The sequence below is a fragment of the Bufo bufo genome, chromosome 1 (genome assembly GCF_905171765.1).
Source record: "Bufo bufo chromosome 1, aBufBuf1.1, whole genome shotgun sequence".
In the NCBI taxonomy this organism is placed as follows: Eukaryota; Metazoa; Chordata; class Amphibia; order Anura; family Bufonidae; genus Bufo; species Bufo bufo.
In genome coordinates, this window is record NC_053389.1 from 812400762 (window position 1) to 812422797 (window position 22036).

General features: G+C 46.0%; 1 protein-coding gene across 2 annotated transcripts in view; it reads right to left on the bottom strand.

Moving 5' to 3' along the window:
- The window catches only part of LOC120986580 (very-long-chain 3-oxoacyl-CoA reductase-like), a 148750-nt gene extending 141383 nt beyond the window's left edge, over positions 1-7367 (bottom strand). Inside the window, exon 1 of one of the 2 annotated variants that reach the window (XM_040415239.1) lies at positions 6953-7358. In XM_040415239.1, coding sequence (XP_040271173.1) covers positions 6953-7115 — 163 coding nt within the window. In that variant the 5' untranslated portion in view covers positions 7116-7358. Of the gene's footprint in view, positions 1-6952 lie in introns of both variants that reach the window. The other variant, XM_040415240.1, reaches the window with a different exon arrangement.
- Between the last annotated feature and the right edge of the window lie 14669 nt (positions 7368-22036).

Here is a 22036-nt window from a genome sequence, read left to right on the forward strand (position 1 = left end):
GGCTCTCTGTCTAATATGGTTAATGGAGAAGTCATGGGAGGGACATAATAGAGACTCTCTGAACACCATTGTTAATGGGGTGTGACAACTCGGTGTCACTTAGCTCTCCAGGATCGCCGTCTTCTCATCTTAGACGGTTTGCACACCTCAAGAAGCCACTTGAACACTACAGATTTGGGTGAAAACTGTCCGCGACCAGCTTTATTGTCCAAACAGCAGACCAAACATAAATCATAAACACAAATTCTAGGCCGTCTGGCCACTGACTACACAGTAGTTCTCCCTCTCTATCGGGATCTGGATCTACCACCCTGTGTAGAATAAGCACTGTGTTGTGTTTTGGGGAGCTGGGTGGTAGATCCAGATCCCGATAGAGAGGGAGAAATACTGTATAGTCAGTGGCCAGACGGCCTAGAATTTGTGTTTATGATTTATGTTTGGTCTGCTCTTAAAGTGACAATAAAGCTGGTCGTAGCCAGTTTGCACCCAAATCTGCAGTGTTCAAGTGGCTTCTTGAGGTGTGCCAACCGTCTAAGATGAGAAGACGGCGATCCTGGAGAGCTAAGTGACTCTGAGTTGTCACATATGGTGGAGGATGCTTTGGGCATGAAAATGGCACATGAAGCTGGGTGCTGCAGAGCTTAAAGGGCCAGAAGCCTATTGTGGAAAAGCTTGTTTGCAAGGAATTGTTGTGTTGGAGCTTAAAGAGCCAGAAGCCCAATTTAAAGAGACCGTGATCTCTGCTGATGAGACTGTGATGTATGCGGTGCAAAAGAAATGTGAATGCTGAAATTGTCTCTAGAGAGAGAGAGAGAGAGACACCTGGAGGCTGTGGTCTCTGATTAAAGTGGACTTGCTTGCTGAAAGTCTGCTACTATGGGTCTTATGGCAGACTATGTCAGACGGTTGTGGCAAATAAAACGGCGGGAAACCCTGGCCAAACAGATGGGTTTTACCCAAAGTGAAATGGTGGGCTTGGATGCAGAGCAGGGGGCTTTGGAGACGCAACTGCAGTTGGCCCTGGAGAGAAAGTCTTCAACACTGAGTGGACACTTTGTAAAGGTCCAAGGTGTCGTTGATGTGCCTGGAGGTCGAGAGGAAAAGGCAAAGTGTGCCATTGCTAAGGGCAACCAACGGGCGCGAAATGAGATGGAGAGCGGTTCGGCTCTCAGGAGGTCATATGTTCCCTGCCAATGTGTACAGAGTCCTAGAGAGGATGTGCGGAGGTGGAGTAATGCTGTTGCTAGAAGAAACGAACCACTACAGCATGCAGCTGTCCGGCAACAGAGAGAGTGCTGCTGGAGATGCCGTCAAGTGGGAAAGTGTGCACCGGATTGTCCTTTGGTCAGGAGCCCAGAGGAATTGCAGAGGAAGACATGCAAGTTGTTGGTGGGTGGAATCCCACTATGGGTTGAGCTGGATTGTCACCAAAGAGTGTCACAGGTACTTCCAGAGGTACTGTTGTTCCTTAAGATGGGTTTAGAGACCGGTAAGACTCTATTTCTTACTTTTGTGACTGATTATGGAACTGTACAACATGAACTGTTAAAGTGTGCTGAGCTTAGAGCAGAGTTTAGACAGGGCAGAGACTTCTCATATTTCTGGCAGTTGTGGAATGGGGAAAAGTCTCCTGCAGAGCGTGCTGCTCAGCTACCTGAAGGGGAAAAGCCAGAGGACTCTCAGCCAAAAGTCCATGAGGTGATGGTGGGTGGAGTCTCACTATCGGACAGTCTGATTTGTGACCAAAAGTGCAACCAGAGAAGTTGCTAGGAAAGAGTCCTGAGCATAGGGAGTCCATGCTGGTTTATGTTGAGACTGTGCAACATGGACTTAAAAAGTCTAATGGACTCTTGGACAACAACAGGTTTAATGAGAAGGTGTCTGATGGAAAAGAGACATAACTGTTATGTGGAAATAGTAATGCGATGTTACATACTATGTCTAACCTGCCTTTGTTTCAGAAAATGAGCTCAATACCTGATCAGGTAAAAGCAGTGTGTGAACTGGCAGGTAAGCCAGCTGAGATGTCTCCCTCACAGGTGTCTGCAGGAGAGAAATTCACTGCTTTACCCAGGGCTGGTGCAAGGATTTTTGCCACCCTAGGCAAAAGCTAATTTTGCCGCCCCCTTGATTCTGCCCATTGACCATGCCCCTTTTTCACGGGACAGGAATGTGCCCCCTTCCCCAGTGTACAGGGACTGAGCTGGCAATGTAATCCTGGTGAAGCCAGGCGTAGGGCACCATACTGAGCTGCACATAGAAGAACTGACCATGGTCTCCATGGCACATGTGGAGGCACACTATACCCACAAACAGTAGTAGGGGTCCTCTCCTATTCCCCCTGTCACAGGAGCCTGCTGCCTTACTTACCATGTCTGAGCCAGAGCTCACATGCTGAAAGGCAAGGGCGCCAAACACGAACCCTGACATGAGCACTCTGGTGCTCACCCCTGCCATGGTGCCCGCCGCTCACCCCTGCAGCCTGTGGCATCCCCGTCTCTATGGGATGCGGACTGCTGGCTGCGCTGCAGAAGTATCTCCAACTCCTCACACACAGCAGAGAGAGCGGGCTGCAGATAGGCATGTATAGTGCAACATGAGAAGAAACAGTGACCTCTACTGGACAAAGCCCATACTGCACCTAGGAGACAGGGAAGTTGTCTGAGGTGCAGTATGGGCTTTGTCCAGTAGAGGTCACTGTTTCTTCTCGTGTCGCACTATACATGCCTATCTGCCCGCAGCCCGCTCTCTCTGCTGTGTGCGAGGAGTTGGAGATACTTCCGCAGCGCAGCCAGCAGTCCGTACCCCATAGAGATGGGGATGCCACAGGTTGCAGGGGGTGAGCGGCGGGCAGGGCCGGCGCCACCCATAAGCAAAGTAGGCCACCGCTGACGCCCCCAGCAAGAGTGCGCTCTACGCGGTGGCCTACTTTGCTTATGGGCACCGGCCCTGGCTTTACCTGAATTGTCAGTTACAAGAGGGAACTTTGGCATGGCTAACCTCGGGAATTCTGTGCTAACCCGTGTAAGAGGAAGCAGGATAGTGAGACCTGAGGGGGAGAAAACTGTTATAAAATCTGAAGCAGATGTGGTTACTGAGGAAATGTCCAATGTCGGGATTAGCTCATGTGCGCCCCTCGAGGTCAGGGTTAATAATGACAAGAGTGTGACATGTAATATATGTGCTGTAAATGATAGCAGCTCAAAGAGTGAGGCGGCCATGTCAGTTTCCTGTGAAGCTAAGGTGGTTGCTAGTGGCAACCAGGAGTCGGTTGTACCTGAGGAAATGAGTGTCAAATCGGTGAGCTTGATGTGGGAAGAGAAAATATCTGCTAGTGACTGTATGCTGGAAGGGTGTACAGAACCAGTGGTGGATCATGGAGGGACCTCCTTGGAGGCCGCTGATAAGGTGATTGTGAGTGCAGCAGGTGTCAGTGCTGAGAAGAGCCTGGATTCTCTGATGATGGGGAGGTGTGTGATGCTGAACCCTATATGTCGGCTGGTGTCCTATGTACTGACACCTCAGAGCTAATTGGGTCAAGCAGGGATATGCTGTAGGATATGGAGGATATGGGGGATCATACTGGGCTGTAGGATATGGAGGATCATACTGGGCTGAATGTAGCTCAAGATAATACATTTCAGTGCCTGGATGATAAAATCAGTAAGGTCTGCACGCTGATGGATGTGGTGTTTGCTGGTAATGAGCCAGCGATATTTGTGGAATATTCCTTACAGGTGTCAGTTGTCGGTAGTAATCTGGAGTATATATATCACCACCAAGGAGTATGTCTATGGTAGAGAAGTGTGTTTAGTAGAAATGCTGCCCCCTGGAGGTCGTGAGAAATGCTGCCCACTGGATGCCCCAACATATGAGCTTGTATGGGATGACCCCCAGGTCATACTGGCTAGGAGATGGCCACTCTGCTTTTGCACCCTGCTCCCTCTTTTGCTGTGCGGCTGGCGCTGTGTGACCACCACCTCTTCCTCCGACCTGCACAGGTCACTCGTATGACCTTGATTCCATGTGGGGTCTAGGACCTCATCATCATCATCATCTTCCACACACTCTTCACCCCTGCCCTCCTTGCCGGTCTGCACATGGCAGAAAGCCGCAGCAGTTGGCACCTGTGTTTCGTCATCATCCGATACGTACTGTGGTGGTCCTCCCATGTCCACAGCCTGAAACATAAGTGGTTGGGCATCAGTACACTCAATCTCTTCCACTTCTGGGGCAGGGCTAGGTGGATGGCCCACCGAAACCCCGCCAGCAGAGTCATCAAAAAGCGTAAGAGACTGCTGCATAACTTAGGGCTCATACTGCTTGGCTGATTTGCAAGGGGGTGAGGTGAAAGACAGATACCCATGGGCTGCAGGTGCCAACTCTGCGGTTTCAGCAGGGGACTGGGTGGGATACAATCTGAAGGAACTGGAGGCACTGTCAGCCATCCAAACTACTACCGCCTCTACGTGTTCTGGCCTCACCATTCTTACACCAGTATTCGGGCCTACAAAATGACGCTGAACGTCCTGTCACCTACGTGCACCTGAGGAAGGTGTTTCACTTGGGCGTGTAGCTGGCACAGAACAACCACGTCCTCTCCCTGCAACAGGAGCTCCACCAGCACTATGACCAGGGCCACGTTCCTTATTTGATGCTCTCCTCATTCTTTGAGGTCACCCACCGAACTAACAGACAGATTAACTATATTAATTTCCCTGTCACGTATATCAATCCCTTAATCAGTATTTTGTGGAAGCAGGATTATAGAACCCCTTAATCAATATTCTGCGGAAGCAGGTATATCGCAGGCCTCAAACAATATTTGGTGGAAGCAGGTATATAGAACCCCTTAATCAATATTTGGTGGAAGCAGGTATATCGCAACCCTCAATCAATATTTTGTGGAAGCAGGTATATCGTACCCCTTAATCAGTATTTTGTTGAAGCAGGTATATAGAACCCCTTAATCAATATTTGGTGGAAGCAGGTTTATCGCATCCCTCAATCTGTATTTTGTGGAAGCAGGAATATCAAATCCCTTAATCAGTATTTTGTGGAAGCAGGTATATTGCACCCCTCAATCAGTATTTTTTGGAAACAGGTATATAAAGCCCCTTAATGAATATTTTGTGGAAGCAGGTATATCGCACCCCTCAATCAGTATTTCGTGGAAGCAGGTATATAAAAAACCCTTAATCAGTATTTTGTGGAAGCAGGTATATCACACCCCTCAATCTGTATTTTGTTGAAGCAGGAATATCAAACCCCTTAATCAGTATTTTGTGGAAGCAGGTATATCGCACCTCTCAATCAGTATTTTGTAGAGGCAGGTATATAGAACCCCTTAATCAATATTTGGGGGAAGCAGGTATATGCTTGAAGCTCATCATGAGAATGCCAAGAGTGTGCAAAGCAGTAATCAAACCAAAAGGTGGCTACTTTGAAGAACCTAGAATATGACATATTTTCAGTTGTTTCACACTTGTTTGTTATGTATATAATTCCACATGTGTTAATTCATAGTTTTGATGCCTTCAGTGTGAATCTACAATTTTCATAGTCATGAAAATAAAGAAAACTCTTTGAATGAGAAGGTGTGTCCAAACTTTTGGTCTGTACTGTACATGTCATGGTGTAGTAGTGTATATACTGGGTCTGGGCTGTGTGTATATACATGTCATGGTGTAGTAGTGTATATACTGGATCTGGTCTGTGTGTATATACATGTCATGATGTAGTAGTGTATATACCGGATCTGGGCTGTGTGTATATACATGTCATGGTGTAGTAGTGTATATACCGGATCTGGGCTGTGTGTATATACAGGTCATGGTGTAGTAGTAGTATATACTGGATATGGGCTGTGTGTATATACATGTCATGGTGTAGTAGTGTATATACTGGATCTGGGCTGTGTATATATACATGTCATGGTGTAGTAGTGTATATACTGGATCTGGGCTGTGTGTATATACATGTCATGGTGTAGTAGTGTATATACCGGATCTGGGCTGTGTGTATATACATGTCATGGTGTAGTAGTGTATATACTGGATCTGGGCTGTGTGTATATACATGTCATGGTGTAGTAGTGTATATACCGGATCTGGGCTGTGTGTATATACATGTCATGGTGTAGTAGTGTATATACTGGATCTGGGCTGTGTGTATATACATGTCATGTGTAGTAGTGTATATACCGGATCTGGGCTGTGTGTATATACAGGTCATGGTGTAGTAGTGTATATACCGGATCTGGGCTGTGTGTATATACATGTCATGTGTAGTAGTGTATATACCAGATCTGGGCTGTGTGTATATACATGTCATGGTGTAGTAGTGTATATACCGGATCTGGGCTGTGTATATACAGGTCATGGTGTAGTAGTGTATATACTGGATCTGGGCTGTGTGTATATACATGTCATGGTGTAGTAGTATATATACTGGATCTGGGCTGTGTGTATATACATGTCATGGTGTAGTAGTGTATATACTGGATCTGTGCTGTGTGTATATACATGTCATGGTGTAGTAGTGTATATACTGGATCTGGGCTGTGTGTATATACATGTCATGGTGTAGTAGTGTATATACTGGATCTGTGCTGTGTGTATATACATGTCATGGTGTAGTAGTGTATATACTGGATCTGTGCTGTGTGTATATACATGTCATGGTGTAGTAGTGTATATACCGGATCTGTGCTGTGTGTATATACATGTCATGGTGTAGTAGTGTATATACTGGATCTGGGCTGTGTGTATATACATGTCATGGTGTAGTAGTGTATATACCGGATCTGGGCTGTGTGTATATACAGGTCATGGTGTAGTAGTGTATATACTGGGTCTGGGCTGTGTGTATATACATGTCATGGTGTAGTAGTGTATATACTGGATCTGGGCTGTGTGTATATACACCTCATGTGCACCCCGTCCCCTCTTACCTGCCCATCCTCCATACTTCTTCTTGAGGTTAGTCTTCCACCACCGGGAGAGTATATGGTTTTTGGTCCCGATCAGCAGGGTCCACACCTGTTTCAGGACCAGATATGATAGAGCCAGGAGACCCAACAGATGAAGCCATCGGTAGAATGTAGATTCTTCCATCTGATCTTCTTGGTGGTCCTGGGTGCTGTGTCCTTTGTTGTCCTGACTGTGTATGTACAGCTCTACTCTTCCTCTTCTGGCTGAAATCCAGTGATTATGTAACTTCTCCCTTGGAGGAGCATGGGTTGGTTTCAGTTGTCAGGACAGGCAGCGTCCTGTAGTAATGTTATGTAATTCGCGGTAATAGTTAATGCCACAGCATATAGCGAGGGCGTTTTTGAATGCAGATCCTGTTGGCAGCTCAAGTGTTAAATTCCTCATGTCTTCTTCCGGCATTGTGGTTTCTCCTGAAAGGGGGGGGGGTTATTCCTTTAGCACTGGGTCTGCCTGTTTGAGTATTTAGTTTTCTCCCCCTTATTCCCCTCCCTCCTCTCCAGATTAGATGGCTAGAGTTAATAAATAGGAGGGCTTATCACATCTCGGTTTCTTTTCACCGGCACCTTCAACAGGAATTTTCCCACCCTCTCGCCCTTTGATTGTTTTTCTCCATGATGTTTTGGTCTCACATTTCTTTCTGTTACAGTTGTCATGGTTTAAGTCACAGCTGGAGGTCGGTGGAAATAAATTACTAAGACCGGAGGAGAAGGCGGACTTGCCCATTGTGGTTTCCGTGGGGCTTCTCATACTCCTGGAAGTGGTTTCTGGTGATAAGAGTTTGGTGGTTTGGTGAAAAAGATAAATAAAGCTGTGACCGATCCTCACTCCACCAAACATGTGCCTCTGTCTTAGGCGGGGAAGACACGCGTTAGCGGTTGAGGTTTTTAGTTATCTGCAGTCTTCTCAGTCTCTCCTGATTTCTTCACCTTTATCTGTTTTTTTTTATTACTTGAGGCACAGAGTGTAGTTCTCTGCGGTTTTCCTCCGGTTTAGTGTCCTCCATGAAGAAGTCTTGTGTGGACCCACCCTGAGTTTTCACATTCCCTGGCAGAATTACATTGTGAATGCAAGAGACGCTTCCAAATCACTCAGCCCCGAGGTCACTAAACAGAGCCTGGCAGGGGGTGGGTGATGGAAAACTACCGGCGAGTAGATTGTTATTAAAAGCATCCTTTAAAAATAACGGATACTTTATAAAGAAACGGAGAACCAACGGATTTGTCTTTGTCGGTAATTGTGAAGGGTCTAATGTATACATTGTGCCAAAAATTGTTCTTAATTGTTCATAAGGGCCAGTTCGCGCAGAATGTCTCGGCACTGATTTTGACATGTTTTTGCCTTCAAATAAGCTTCTAATAATTGCCTCAAAACAGCCCCCATCCATTTCTATGGGAAGTAGCACTTGGCATGTGGAAAACGGATGCAGCGTGCTCTATCCTGTGGAGGAGTCCTCTCTGAATCTCCCATGGTGTGAGGAATAGGTGTCCTACACCTCATTGTGTAATATTGTCCTCCGCATTATTAGCATATGTTTTCTGTAATGTGATTGTCATATTTGTCCTGGGGGTCAGAAGAGTGGGAAAAAAAAACGGAATAGTGATGAGTCTGGAAAGCTGTGTGGGGAATACACATCTCCTGTTGTAATCCAATTAGCATCTCCCTGGAGGCCTGCAGAAGGTCAGGAATCAGCGTGGGGTTTTGAAACTGTTAGGCCCCTTGTAGACGAGCGTTCCTCCCACAGCGAGTTCCCAACGCAGCACCCGTCCTGACCTCCCAGCGATGCCGGGGGTCACATAGCATTATATTGACTTATGATACCATGTAACCCTTACAGTTCTGGAATGTATTTGATAAAACTGGCATAATTCTGCCAGTGTTATCCAATACATTTCATAACTGTAAGGGTTACATAACATCATAAATCAAAATATAATGCTATGTGACCCCCGGCAGCGCTGGGAGGTCAGGACGGGTGCTGAGATACAGACTCGCTGCGGGAGGAACGCTCGTCTCCAAGGGGCCTTAGTCCACCTGCACACGAGTGCGGATGAACGCACAGAAGATCCATGCAAATCTCTGTATGTGCGTTTCTGCAGTGAGCCACTACGGGAGCCAGTATAGCGGATGGGAATGGTTGTGTCCCTGATGTAGTGTAGTTTGGTCATGGTTTTTTACCTCGGGCCATTGCTCCCTGGGGTCTGTTGCAGTGAAAAGTTGCAGCACTGTACTGTAGAATGAGGCCAGAGTTGAACATAACAAAGTCCTTTTTACTAAGTGCAACATAGAACTTGAAAGTACAAACAGTAGCATCAGGCTACTTCTGGCACCAGCATAGAAGGTATGGTGGCAGATAAGATGGCACTTAGATGTTACTGGCCTAGTGGTTGTCTGGGGATGAGGGTGTGTTTACTCGTAGTCCCTCACCTCACAGCAGTGTCTGTAGAAGTGAGGTTGCAGTTTACTCTGCTGTCTGCGATCCCAAGACTTTACCTGAGTCCTTAATTCAACTCTGGGGAGTTGGTGCTCTATGAGCTGCTTCCCTGCTCTCCTGCACCATCAGGACAGGACCCGTCAAGTCCCCTCTATGGCTAACTCTGACCAAAGATTGCTGACACACACTAAATTTTCCCCTCCTGGCAGGAAGTCGGAAGAGTCCACTCACAGGAGGGGTGATTAAGCCCTGTTACAGCCAGCCATTGCTGTGCAATACCTCCCCCTGCTGGATAAAAATGAGATAATACAAGAGACAAATATAATATTGCATAGAATTACACATAAAACATTAAATAAAGTAATTAAAGAGGCCCATAGTTTTACCCCCAAATCTGGGGTATTACATATCCGAACCAAAATCCTTAATTTCTAATTGCAGGTTCTGGTGTGGATTAGATGCGGTTTTGCCGCAGATCTCATGCCGTAGATATGAAAGTCTGCACGGCAGGTCAATTTCCGCACTGCTATACGATTGGTATGATGAACCATGAATTATGGAAGTATGTTGGCGCCCGAATTTCCTTCAGAACAGACGGGAACACATAGGGGCACATTTAAAACGCCGGTCTTAATAAGCCCTATACCTGGCGCTGGATCCGCCTCTCCATAACTTCGGCGGATCCTCCGCCACTTTTTATACGTTAAAGCCTAAAACTTTAATGGTTTGCCTTGTGCCCTAAACGAACCTAAGCTCCGGTTTAAAGTATAAATACAGTTGTGTTACTGTGTGCCTGCTTGTGAGTGGGACAGGGTTCCTATTGGCCCCTACTTAGAAGGGTTTTCCAGGATTTTTTAAATGATGACCTATCCTCTGGAGGTCATCAGCAGTGATGGCCAGTTCGCATTGTTCGCCCGCGAACATATGCGGGCTGCCATCTTTTTTCACAAGTCCGGCGAGGCACAGGTGAGCCCTTACCTGTGCCTGTGCACGAGCCGGTCTAAAAAACAAGTGCGGTCAGCGGGAGCAGGCAGTTCCGAGAACAGCCACCGGGGGCCTTCATCGGGCTGTTCTCGGAACTGCCTGCTCCCGCTGACCGCACTTGTTTTCAGACCGGCTCGCGCACAGGTAAGCCCTCGCCGGACTTGTGAAAAAAGATGGCAACCTGCATATGTTCGTGGGCCAACAATGCGAACTGGCCATCACTGGTCATCAGTATCTGATAGGTGGGGGTCTGACACCCAGGACCCCCGCCAATCAGCTGTTTGAGAAGGCAGCAGTGCTCGCAGTAGTGCTTCGGCCTTCTCACCGCTTTCCCTAGCCCAAATGACGTTCATCGGTCACTTGGCCTAGGTGCAGCTCAGCACCATAGAGATGAATGGGGTTGAGCGCGATACCAAGCTAAGAGAAGGTGTGGAGCTACTGTGAGCACTGGCGGGGGTCCCAGGTGTCGGACCCTCACCGATCAGATACCGGACCCTCACCGATCAGATACTGATGACCTATCCAGAAGACAGGTCATCAGTTCAAAAATCCAGGAAAACTGTTAAGTTTATTCATTTGAATGCAATAGGTGGCGGTGTGTTGGCGGTGTGTTGGCGGTGGGGTATGCTCAGTTTGCCGACTGAGTGGAAAACGAGTGCAAGAACAAAACGGCCAAACCAAACAGTCAGAAGGTCAGTGGGTCTGCTGTTTCCCTTCAAACCTATGCATAGGTAGACAGTGCATTAACCCTTTCCACAGTTCAGTGCAAATGAACAGGGTATAGTATTACAATAAACATACAGAATGCAGTAATAAATAAAGTTATAACAATATACAGATGTAGCAGGGCTAAAACTGACAACTCTGACAACTCATGGCTCTTGTGCCATTGAAATACATTGAAAGAGTCAGTTAACCTTTTTTTACTTAAAGGGAACCTGTCATCTGGATTTTGGGTATAGAGCCGAGGACATGGTCTGCTAGATGGCCGCTAGCACATCCGCAATACCCAGTCCCCATAGCTCTGTGTGCTTTATTGTGTCAAAAAACTATTTTATATATATGTAAATGAGGCTAACATATCCGGAGCCCAGCACCGCCCCGCATTCTCCGAATCTCCTCCTTGCTCCCCGACGTCCCAAAGCTAGAGTGCTGTAATCTCGCGATGTGCGAGCTAGCGCAGGCGCAGTTCGTTCCCTGAGGCTAATGCCAGCACAGGGAAGGAACACTATGCCGACACTGCGCATGCGCTAGCTCGCACATCGCGAGATTACGGCGCTCCAGCTTTCTGACGTTGGGGAGCAAGGAGGAGATTCGGAGGATGCGGGGCGGTGCTGGGCTCCGGATATGTTAGCCTCATTTACATTATACTAAAATAGTTTTTTTGACACAATAAAAGCACACAGAGCTGTGGGGACTGGGTATTGCGGATGTGCTAGCGGCCATCTAGCAGACCATGTCCTCAGCTCTATACACAAAATGCAGGTGACAGGTTCCCTTTAATGTGTTAACCATCAAGTTTAGCTCGGTGCACACAACAGCATAAATCACAGTGCAGGTTAACCCTTCAAAGTGCAATAAAATAGTAAGTTGACGTTACATAGCAGCAAAGGGACAAATATCTACAAACGTCTATGGTCCATAGAACCCTTGTTCTAGGGCACTACACTGGTACTTCAGAACCAAACCTGCCATTTGTAATAGTTGCTAATTCCAGATGTGTAAAAACCTAATTTAACCCTGGTTTAACTGTGCTTTAAATTGACCAAAAAAATAATAATTAAGTGATTGACTAGGTCACACAAGATGCTGGAATGTGCCTTTGGCCTTACTAACATCAAGTGTTGGTTTTCATGAAGCCCATGATGAAGGTATCGTATTTTTGCCTTATAAGAGCACTTTTTCCTCCAAAGTCAGGGAAAATTTCACTGCGTGTTATGGGGCAAAAGGCTAATGAGCGTTTCCATTATGGCATGGGGGCTGATTAATATAAGCCATGGGGGCTGATCTGAGGCATGGGGGGCTGATCTGAGGCACGGGGGGCTGATCTGAGGTCTTATTGAGGGTCTTATTAACACTGGTGGTCTGACCTGAGGTCTAATAAAAAATATTTTTTTCTTATTGTCCTCCTCTAAAACATGCGTCTTATAAAACGACGGACGTCCCGGTGACAGCGAGTGGCAGGAGATCTGTGAGACTGGCAACATGTGGTTTGATCTGACAGGTTTTCCTTGTCGATCAATAGGCGTCTGTGTTGTTTCTGGTAATGGCCGCACCCCTTGCCTCAGGTGTTGCTTATGTGGTCATTTAACCTTCCTTATTTATAGTTGCTTCTCCCACTATGCTGTGCGGTTTATAGCTTCTGTGGATTGTTTGTGGTTTGGATCTCGGTGAGTCCTGGGGCTTCCATAGCCGTTAAGTGTTTCTTTTCCCCTTTTGTATTTTGTTTGGGTTCTGTGTGTTGCATTTCCCTATTGTTTGTATTAGGCCTGAAGGAGACTCCTGTTCGTCCTTCCTTTTGGAGGACCAGGTAGTCTCGTCCCTGCCATTAGTACCAGGGTCTTACAGGACTAGATAGGACTCTAGGTATTCTTGTTTATTAACTCACCTACCTTTGGGGTCTGTTCATACTGGTAGTCAGTCAGGATTTTGGTTAGGGTTTTCACTAGGAGGTGTCCATCTTCTTACCCTAGTTCTCATGCCTGATTTCCTTTCCCCCTTCCCTCCTATGCTCAGTGTGGTGTTCCCCTCCCACACCGAAGCGTGACACCAGCATATATGCCGGATACTATGATCGGAACATAAGGTTGGAGTTCACAACGCACACGTGAACTCGGCCTTAAAGAGCTAGCTCAGTCAGTGTCTCCCCAGATCGGCCCACAGGACCACAGTCAACTATTATTCCAACTGCTGGTTCTGATCACTGGCCGGTTGACTTGGTTTGATTATTTCTATGTGTTTTATATTCTTGTGTTTTTCTATTGTTCATTTCTGCTCTTTAGTCAGATAAGTACAGGGCCGGGCTGACACAGAGGCTGGTGAGGCTCCAGCCTCAGGGCGCAGGCCAGCTCCCCAGCCTCTGAGCGGCAGGCAGGCCACTGACCACGTCGCTGCTGCTGCCGCGCCTGCCGGGCTGCCGGCCGCGCTGGAGGATGGAGGGAGAAGTGAGCACTTGGCACTAACTTACGTGCTCCCTCCCCGCTCCGCCTCCTGGCTCGGCCGCTCCGCTGCTCTGGTCTCTGCTCAGTCGCTTACCTGACTGGCTGCATACAGCGCGCACTTTGACTTGACGCGCTGTACGCAGTCAGGTCACATGTGCGCCCTCTGGAGACCAGGAGCAGCGCGGGCAGCAGCACAGCCCAGGCCCCAGCAGGGATAGAGCGTGAGAGTCTGCCCTGAAGTAAGATAGTTCTTAAATAAAGATAATATTCTTTTCCGTCTGATCTGAGGTCTGATGGAGTTCTGGATGGGGTAAAATTACAAGGAACGCCCGGGGGGGGGGGGGGGGGGGGGGGGGAGATGTCTGTTTAATAACAAACATACATTCCTAAATGGCGGGGGGCGCACTTGGGCAGCTCAGCCTCTGCTGGTGGTGGACCTTGTCCCAGCCCTGAGTACACATGACCAGAAAAGGTAAGTGCACACATCAGCAATTCACTGTCATCGGGTAAAGTCCATTTGTGCCGGCTATAAGTATACGCTGCTGCTTGAAAATCAGCTACAGGAGGAGAAATGCACAAGTGGGTGAAGGCTACACTCAAATAAAAAGCACTGACAGATTTTAATGGCCATTTGCATCATTTTTTAATGTTCATTTTGGCTTTACTGGAGGATAGTATGGGGGCCATTATTTATACTGGGGGACACTATGGGGGCCATTATTTATACTGATGGACACTAGGGTGGGCCATTATTTATACTGGGGGGCAGTATGGTGGCCATTATTTTTACTGGGGGGCAGTATGGGGGCCATTATTTATACCTGGTGCACTATGGGGTCATTATTTATACTGGGGGTAATATAGAGGCCATTATTCATTCAGGGAGACACTATAGGGGCCATTATTTATACTGGGGGCAATATGGAGGCCAGTATTTATACTGGGTGACACTATAAGGCCATTATTTATACGGGGGGGGGCAGTTTGGGGGACATTATTTAGCCTGGGGGTAATATTGGGGCCATTTTTAATACTAGGGGGCACTATGGGGGCCATTAGTCATACTGTGGAGCACTATGGGGGCCATGTCGTGTCCTGGTGTCCTTATGCCCCCAATATTAATAACGGTCCCCATAGTGTTCCCCAAGTATGAATAATGGTCCCCATACTGCTCCTCAGTATAAATATTATCCCCCATACTGCCCCCAGTATGAATGATGGCCCTATTCTGTACCCAGTATTAATAATGACCCCAATAGTGCCTCCCATGAGTACTAATGCCCCAGTATTAATAATGCTCCCCTTAATGCCCCCTCATCCACTTACACACACGCAGCGACAGTCGTTCCTCACTAGATGCAGAAGTACCTGCATTGCCATCATGATGACGTCACCATGTTTGGAGCACAGCAGGTCCTTCTGTATCAAGTGAGGAGCGACTGTCTCTGAGAGTGCTAGTGGATGAGGTGAGTAACCAGGAACAATGCTGCTGTCAGTGGCAGTGGAGAGTTGGTGGTCAGGGGTCAGTTTTACTGCCAGCGGGGAAAGGGGGTAAGTACCCAGGGACAATGCTGCTGTCAGGGGGAGGGGGCTTTGATTGGTGGTCAGGGGTCAGTTTTACTGCTAGTAGGGATGGGTGTCAGTACCTGGGGACAAGACTGCTGTCAGTGGACAATGATGTTGTGCTGCACGGTGGAATCGGATGCTGCTGTGTGGTGTTTTGTGCTGCACTGTGAATTCATTTGGTGCGGTTTTATTTGTGAAATAAAATAATATTGCTACATCTGTGCCTGTTTACTCTTTGTCTTTGCAGAATTTTTGGCTGCATTTTTTTAAACAAATTAATAGGAAAACTTGATAACAAAATAATAATTGAAACCCCCAGTATGAGAATTGGTTGCACATATCTGGATCCAGGAAATGTCTTTTAACCCTGTCAGCACCCTGTGCTTTCCTTTTTTTTACTCCCCACCTTATCGGAGACACAACATTTATTTATTTATTTTTTGCATTCACATAGAATTAGGAGGGTTCGTTTTTTCGGGACAATTTGAGCATTGTAATGACGCCATTTAATATTGCATACGATAAAAAAATACTATCGTGTTATTCATTCTCTCCATCTGCTCTTATTCTGTATATATGGACTCTTTTAATTTGTAAATAAATAAATAATAAAAGGCCATAACAATAAACCCACCCCGACCAGTCCACCACCCCACTAGAACCTACAATACTATTCACACTTAAAACACTTTCGTAACCCCATACTATACATATTTACATATTTGCATCTTACACGTATACATAAAATCCATAAAATATATACACAATATACATAAACTATATACAAACTACACTCGCCCAAAGAATTATTAGGAACACCTGTTCTATTTCTCATTAATGCGATTATCTAGTCAACCAATCACATGGCAGTTGCTTCAATGCATTTAGGGGGGTGCTCCTGGTCAAGACAATCTCCTGAACTCCAAACTGAATGTCAGAATGGGAAAGAAAGGTGATTTAAGCCATTTTGAGCGTGGCATGGTTGTTGGTGCCAGACGGGCCGGTCTGAGTATTTCACAATCTGCTCAGTTACTGGGATTTTCACGCACAACCATTTCTATGGTTTACAAAGAATGGTGTGAAAAGGGAAAAACATCCAGTATGCGGCCGTCCTGTGGGCGAACATGCCTTGTGGATGCTAGAGGTCAGAGGAGAATGGGCCGACTGATTCAAGCTGATAGAAGAGCAACGTTGACTGAAATAACCACTCGTTACAACCGAGGTATGCAGCAAAGCATTTGTGAAGCCACAACACGCACAACCTTGAGGCGGATGGGCTACAACAGCAGAAGACCCCACCGGGTACCACTCATCTCCACTACAAATAGGAAAAAGAGGCTACAATTTGCACGAGCTCACCAAAATTGGACTGTTGAAGACTGGAAAAATGTTGCCTGGTCTGATGAGTCTCGATTTCTGTTGAGACATTTAAATGGTAGAGTCCGAATTTGGCGTAAACAGAATGAGAACATGTATCCATCCTCTGATGGCTACTTCCAGCAGGATAATGCACCAGGTCACAAAGCTTGAATCATTTCAAATTGGTTTCTTGAACATGACAATGAGTTCACTGGACTAAAATGGCCCCACAGTCACCAGATCTCAACCCAATAGAGCATCTTTGGGATGTGGTGGAACGGGAGCTTCGTGCCCTGGATGTGCATCCCTCAAATCTCCATCAACTGCAAGATGCTATTGCAGTCTTGGCTGCCATGGTTACTTAGCAATAAATAGAAGCATTATACTTACCTGCAAGTTGCGATGTCTGTGACCGGCTGGGCGCTCCTCCTACTGGTAAGTGACAGGTCTGTGCTATAGGCAATGCGCCACACAGACCTTTCACTTACCAGTAGGAGGAGCTCCCGGCCGGTCACAGACATCGCAGCTCGCAGGTAAGTATAATGCTTCTATTTATTGCTAAGTAACCATGGCAGCCAAGAATGCAATAGCATCTTGGCTGCCATGGTAACCGATCGGAGCCCCAGCGATTAAACTGGGACTCCGATCGGAACTCTCCACTGCCACCAATGATGGGGGGGGTGATTTTAATTAGAGGGGGGGAAGAGGGGAGGCCGCACTGGTCACATTTAATACTGGGAATCCGCACTGGCCACCAATGAATATAGAGGGAGGGGGGCCGCACTGGACACATTTAATACTGGGGAGGGAGGGATGGGGGGCCACACTTGCCACCAATGAATATAGAGGGAGGGGGGCCGCACTGGTCACATTTAATACTGGGGAGGGAGGGGGGTGAAAAATCTGATCTGTAAAAACCAGTTATGCAGACGAATCCGTTCTGAACGGATGCAAGCGTTTGCATTATAGGAGCGGATCCGTCTGTGCAGACACCAGACGGATCCGCTCCAAACGCAAGTGTGAAAGTAGCCTTAACCCCACTATAAACTTAACAATACTAATATAATAATATAATATTATCATAACACTAACATAATACAAAACATACCTATATAATACAATATAGTACAATATAAATACACTATAAATACCATAAACCAACACTATTACACCTAAACCAGCTATTGTTCGGTACCCGTAAGCCTTTCCATACAGTTGTAGAAATATTAATAGTTGTAATCTGCTCGCATCAAACTTTGTGTAAAGAAATAGGTAAATCTCTCTTCCCTCAACCACAGTCAGAGACAGACCCAGGTGTTACCATATTGAATTCTTGCTGAGCAACTCCTCCCCGCCCTGCTCAGTCTGTTCCTTTTATTTACTAACAAAAGGTGTAAAAGGGGCTGGCCCAAGACAAGGGAACAGGAAGTGATGACATACAGGAAGTGATGACATACAGGAAGTGATGACATAGGAAGACAAGAACATAGCCAGCTCACAAACACATGTATACAATAACCACTGGAGCGAACTTTATCTAGCCTTGCTCAGTGATCAATGCCAGATAAAATTACTATGATCCTCATGCATGTTTATTTACAGGACAACGTCATTATCTCCAGCGGCTGATCAGGCGCATTAGAGACAACAAACGCGCGTTTTTTTTATACAGGACATACACGGGAAGATATCCACTCCAATGGTTTACCCTGACACTGAGAGACATGATGACAATACACAATATATTAAATACACATCCTAATAAAATTTCCACAACAGTCCCTCTTCTTTGTCATATGCTCCCCAGTGTCCCTCGACGAATCTCGATCTTCTTCTTTGAAAAAAACAGTCTTGTCTACGAAAAGTCCTGAATCCATATAACAAAACAGATTATGGGAAACAGAAAGTCAATCTTGACACGTAGCTTCTTTTCTTCGGGAGGTGACTTAGCAGGTGGTGTTTTGCGTTGGTCGCCGGCTGGTTTGGGATCCTCTGCATCTGGTCCATGGTTTGGTCTTCAGGGCGTCTTGTCTGTTCGGGCTTCGGTAACTCAGTCGATTAGACATCAGGAACATCTCACTCCGGAGAAGGAATGAAAAAAACATAAGTACATGTCCTATTTCCTTTCGCCCGGATCCAATGGAAAACCAGTGAGCCCCAAGACCTCCCAAAGCTTTAAAAAGGATTCTGACCCTCACTAGTCATAGCTCCGCCTCTGCCCTGCTCCTGTCAGTATGGGCCTGACCCTTGTCAATGGTGTCTGCTAGCCAGGCATAACCGTATACCTTCCTCACAACTGGAGGATCCCACATCTACAGGTCGCCTAGCTGCCCGGACACCCATACAGGATTAACAAGTGAGGAGCCGGAGCCAGAGCTAATATTTAACCTATAGCTGATATTACCCTCTAGGAATGTATCGTTATGTACTATCAACAAATGCCTCCTTGTAACAAATAAACAAAAGTGATACTCTGCATTCTTTGACTTAGTTGAGCAGCTTCTTGCAGTGACCGGTGTGGATCCAGTTGTCTCGTCCCTCGAACTTCAGAGAGGTTGGCGTCATCAGCAGCACCTGGAATAGCCCAAGATATCTCGGCTCTAGTCCCGTCCTCGGATGTTTCTTTAGCACGACCCAATCACCTGGCTGACTAGAATGAACACTGGTTATTGAGTCTGGGTCCGGGAGAAACTCCCGAACCCGGTGGTGGACATCGGGTGATAACCCGTGGGGCTGCCTGGGGGCATACCTGATGGAATAAAAGGGTTACAGCGGAACATTCAGGCCATTGATCGGCCGTGATTTTTACCTTCTTTGCAAAAATCTGACCCAAGTACCGTCAAAGAAAAGGCAGTGGTGATGGTTCTCAACATAATTCCCTACTAGGTTAGAAATTGATTGACATTTGAGAGGTTAGAAAGTTTGAAGATCGTTGTTTTCTGCACCACTTTCCCCCCTTCTCCTCGTCCTTAATACCAGGACGAAGAGAAGCTGGATTAGACATGGTGCATCGTCTCAAGGTTAGATGGAGAGATGAGGGAGGGATGAGAGAGAGATAGAGAAAGAGAAAAGCGCTTCTCTTAGACTCTGCAGTCTTAGTGTTAATTCGCACTGTCTGTGACTTTTGAATGCCCTGTTGCTGAAGATCGATGGATTCGTGCAGCCACAGTTCTACTTTCTGGAGGGAACCATGGCTTTGGAGTCTAGTGGGGAATTTACGGACAAACTTTTTCCCAATCCAGACCTCAAAGGTCCCTTCTTTGGGGATGGTCCATTATGAACCTACAGTCCCTTGGTGCCAATCTTTGAGGGGCTTGAAAACTCCTCCTCCATAGATGGATTTCATGTACAGCTTGGCTGTCCTATAGTCAGAAGTGGTACCCTTCTGTTCCCTAAATTTCCCTAAACCCATGCTCGAGCCTTCTAAAAGTAGATGCGTCCATCCTACAGTTTCCCGTGACCTACGCAAGGAATTGTCCCGCGACCTAAGCTAGGACTGCCCTGCGACACACGCTGGACGGCTGCTACTCCCCTTCGTTCGCCTCTGAGTTGCCCTAGGGTTTCTGGCGCCGACACACGGACTCCGTTCACCCTAGTTAGACCTCAGGAAAAGGAGTAATCAGTGTGAGGAAAAGGGCTCTCGCTGACACACGGCGGCCCTCTAAGTCTCCTAATGAGATATACCAGCCTCGGTTTTGGCTCTGAATAGTGACCTGACCACAGGATAGGGCTTCCAATTGACCTGGAGTGGAAAAAGGGGTGCACAGAGAACACACAGTACCTTCTGTGGGGACGAGGGGGGCACAGGAAACAAACACGCAGTACTCCTGTGGGGAATGGGATTACTCACACAGCTATTGGTATGCCCGGGTGATATATATATATCACCTTGTCTCCTTAAAAAAAGCTCATCAACTCTCTTTCCTTTGCCGATATGATTCTATATAGTCAAGCTGAACAGCACACGAAGCCCTTTTTGCAGTGACTGATCAAAAACCTCTCACTCAGCAGCAACCCTTGAATTCAGACAGTAGTTCCCACACAATATCATGAGATCCCCAGTACTCCTAACCAAATCTACAGAGAAGAGAGAGGGAAAGAAAGTGAAAAAGAAAGAAAAAGAGAAAAGCGCCAAAATGTGAAAAAGGAAAAAATTTATAATAGACTAAAAAAAAAAAATGGATTAGTAAAAGAAGAAAAATGTAAATGTGAATTAATCAAAGAAATACCCAAACAAAAATAGACAAAAAAAAAATGAAAATGAAACCCAAAAAATGAAAAAGGAAAAAATTAATAATAGACTAAAAATAGGTTGGTAAATAAGGAAAAACTGAAAGAAACTTCAATAAAAACCTAAAAGATAAAAATGGATTAGTAGAAGACCTGCAAAAAACCTTCAATAAAAACCTAAAAAATAAAAATGGATTAATAAAAGAAGACCTGTAAACAGGAGAGAAAAACAAACAACATAGAAAACTTCAGTTACAGACCGTCCTGCTATATACATTGAGATTCAGTAAAAAGTTAATTTTAACCTAAAACTGAGACCCAAATACAAAAACAAAAACTCTCTGGAACACATACAACTGTATAGGACTGAATTAACAAATCAATGTCTTGGAGGGTTCATCTGAAACCGTACAGGAGAATTTCTACCCACCCAGTCATTGAAATGTTAATTTGTCCAGCCCCAAACAGCTTCAGATTCATTTTACCAGAGAAGCAGGATTTAACATTACAAGGTCCCAAAACCGTTTTTTCCTAGGGGAAGGGATTCTATTCAAATTAGGTCTTAAGAGTTAAAATGGTTGACAAAGATCTTAATTTACCCTTCTCTACCACACAAAAATTAGAAACTCTACTGAATTCCAAGAACCGATCTCTTTCCTCTCTGAGCTTCACATTTTCACATTTTAACCGTTCATATTGTGATTTAAAATCTGCTTCATTGATCAAAGACCTTGGCTGTCCCTGGGTTCTCTGCCTTTGCAAAGAACCATGTCTGGGACCATTACCCCACCTTGCTGAATAAACCACTTCACTTCTAGGTGTGGTTCTGGGGTACTTAACATACCTGTGTCTGTTTGTAGAAATATTAATAGTTGTAATCTGCTCACATCAAACTTTGTGTAAAGAAATAGGTAAATCTCTCTTCCCTCAACCACAGTCAGAGACAGACCCAGGTGTTACCATATTGAATTCTTGCTGAGCAACTCCTCCCCGTCCTGCTTAGTCTGTTCCTTTTATTTACTAACAAAAGGTGTAAAAGGGGCTGGCCCAAGACAAGGATACAGGAAGTGATGACATACAGGAAGTGATGACATAGGAAGACAAGAACATAGCCAGCTCACAAACACATGTATACAATAACCACTGGAGCGAACTTTATCTAGCCTTGCTCAGTGATCAATGCTAGATAAAATTACTATGATCCTCATGCATGTTTATTTACAGGACAACGTCATTATCTCCAGCGGCTGATCAGGCGCACTAGAGACAACAAATGCACGTTCCTTTTATACAGGACATACACGGGAAGATAT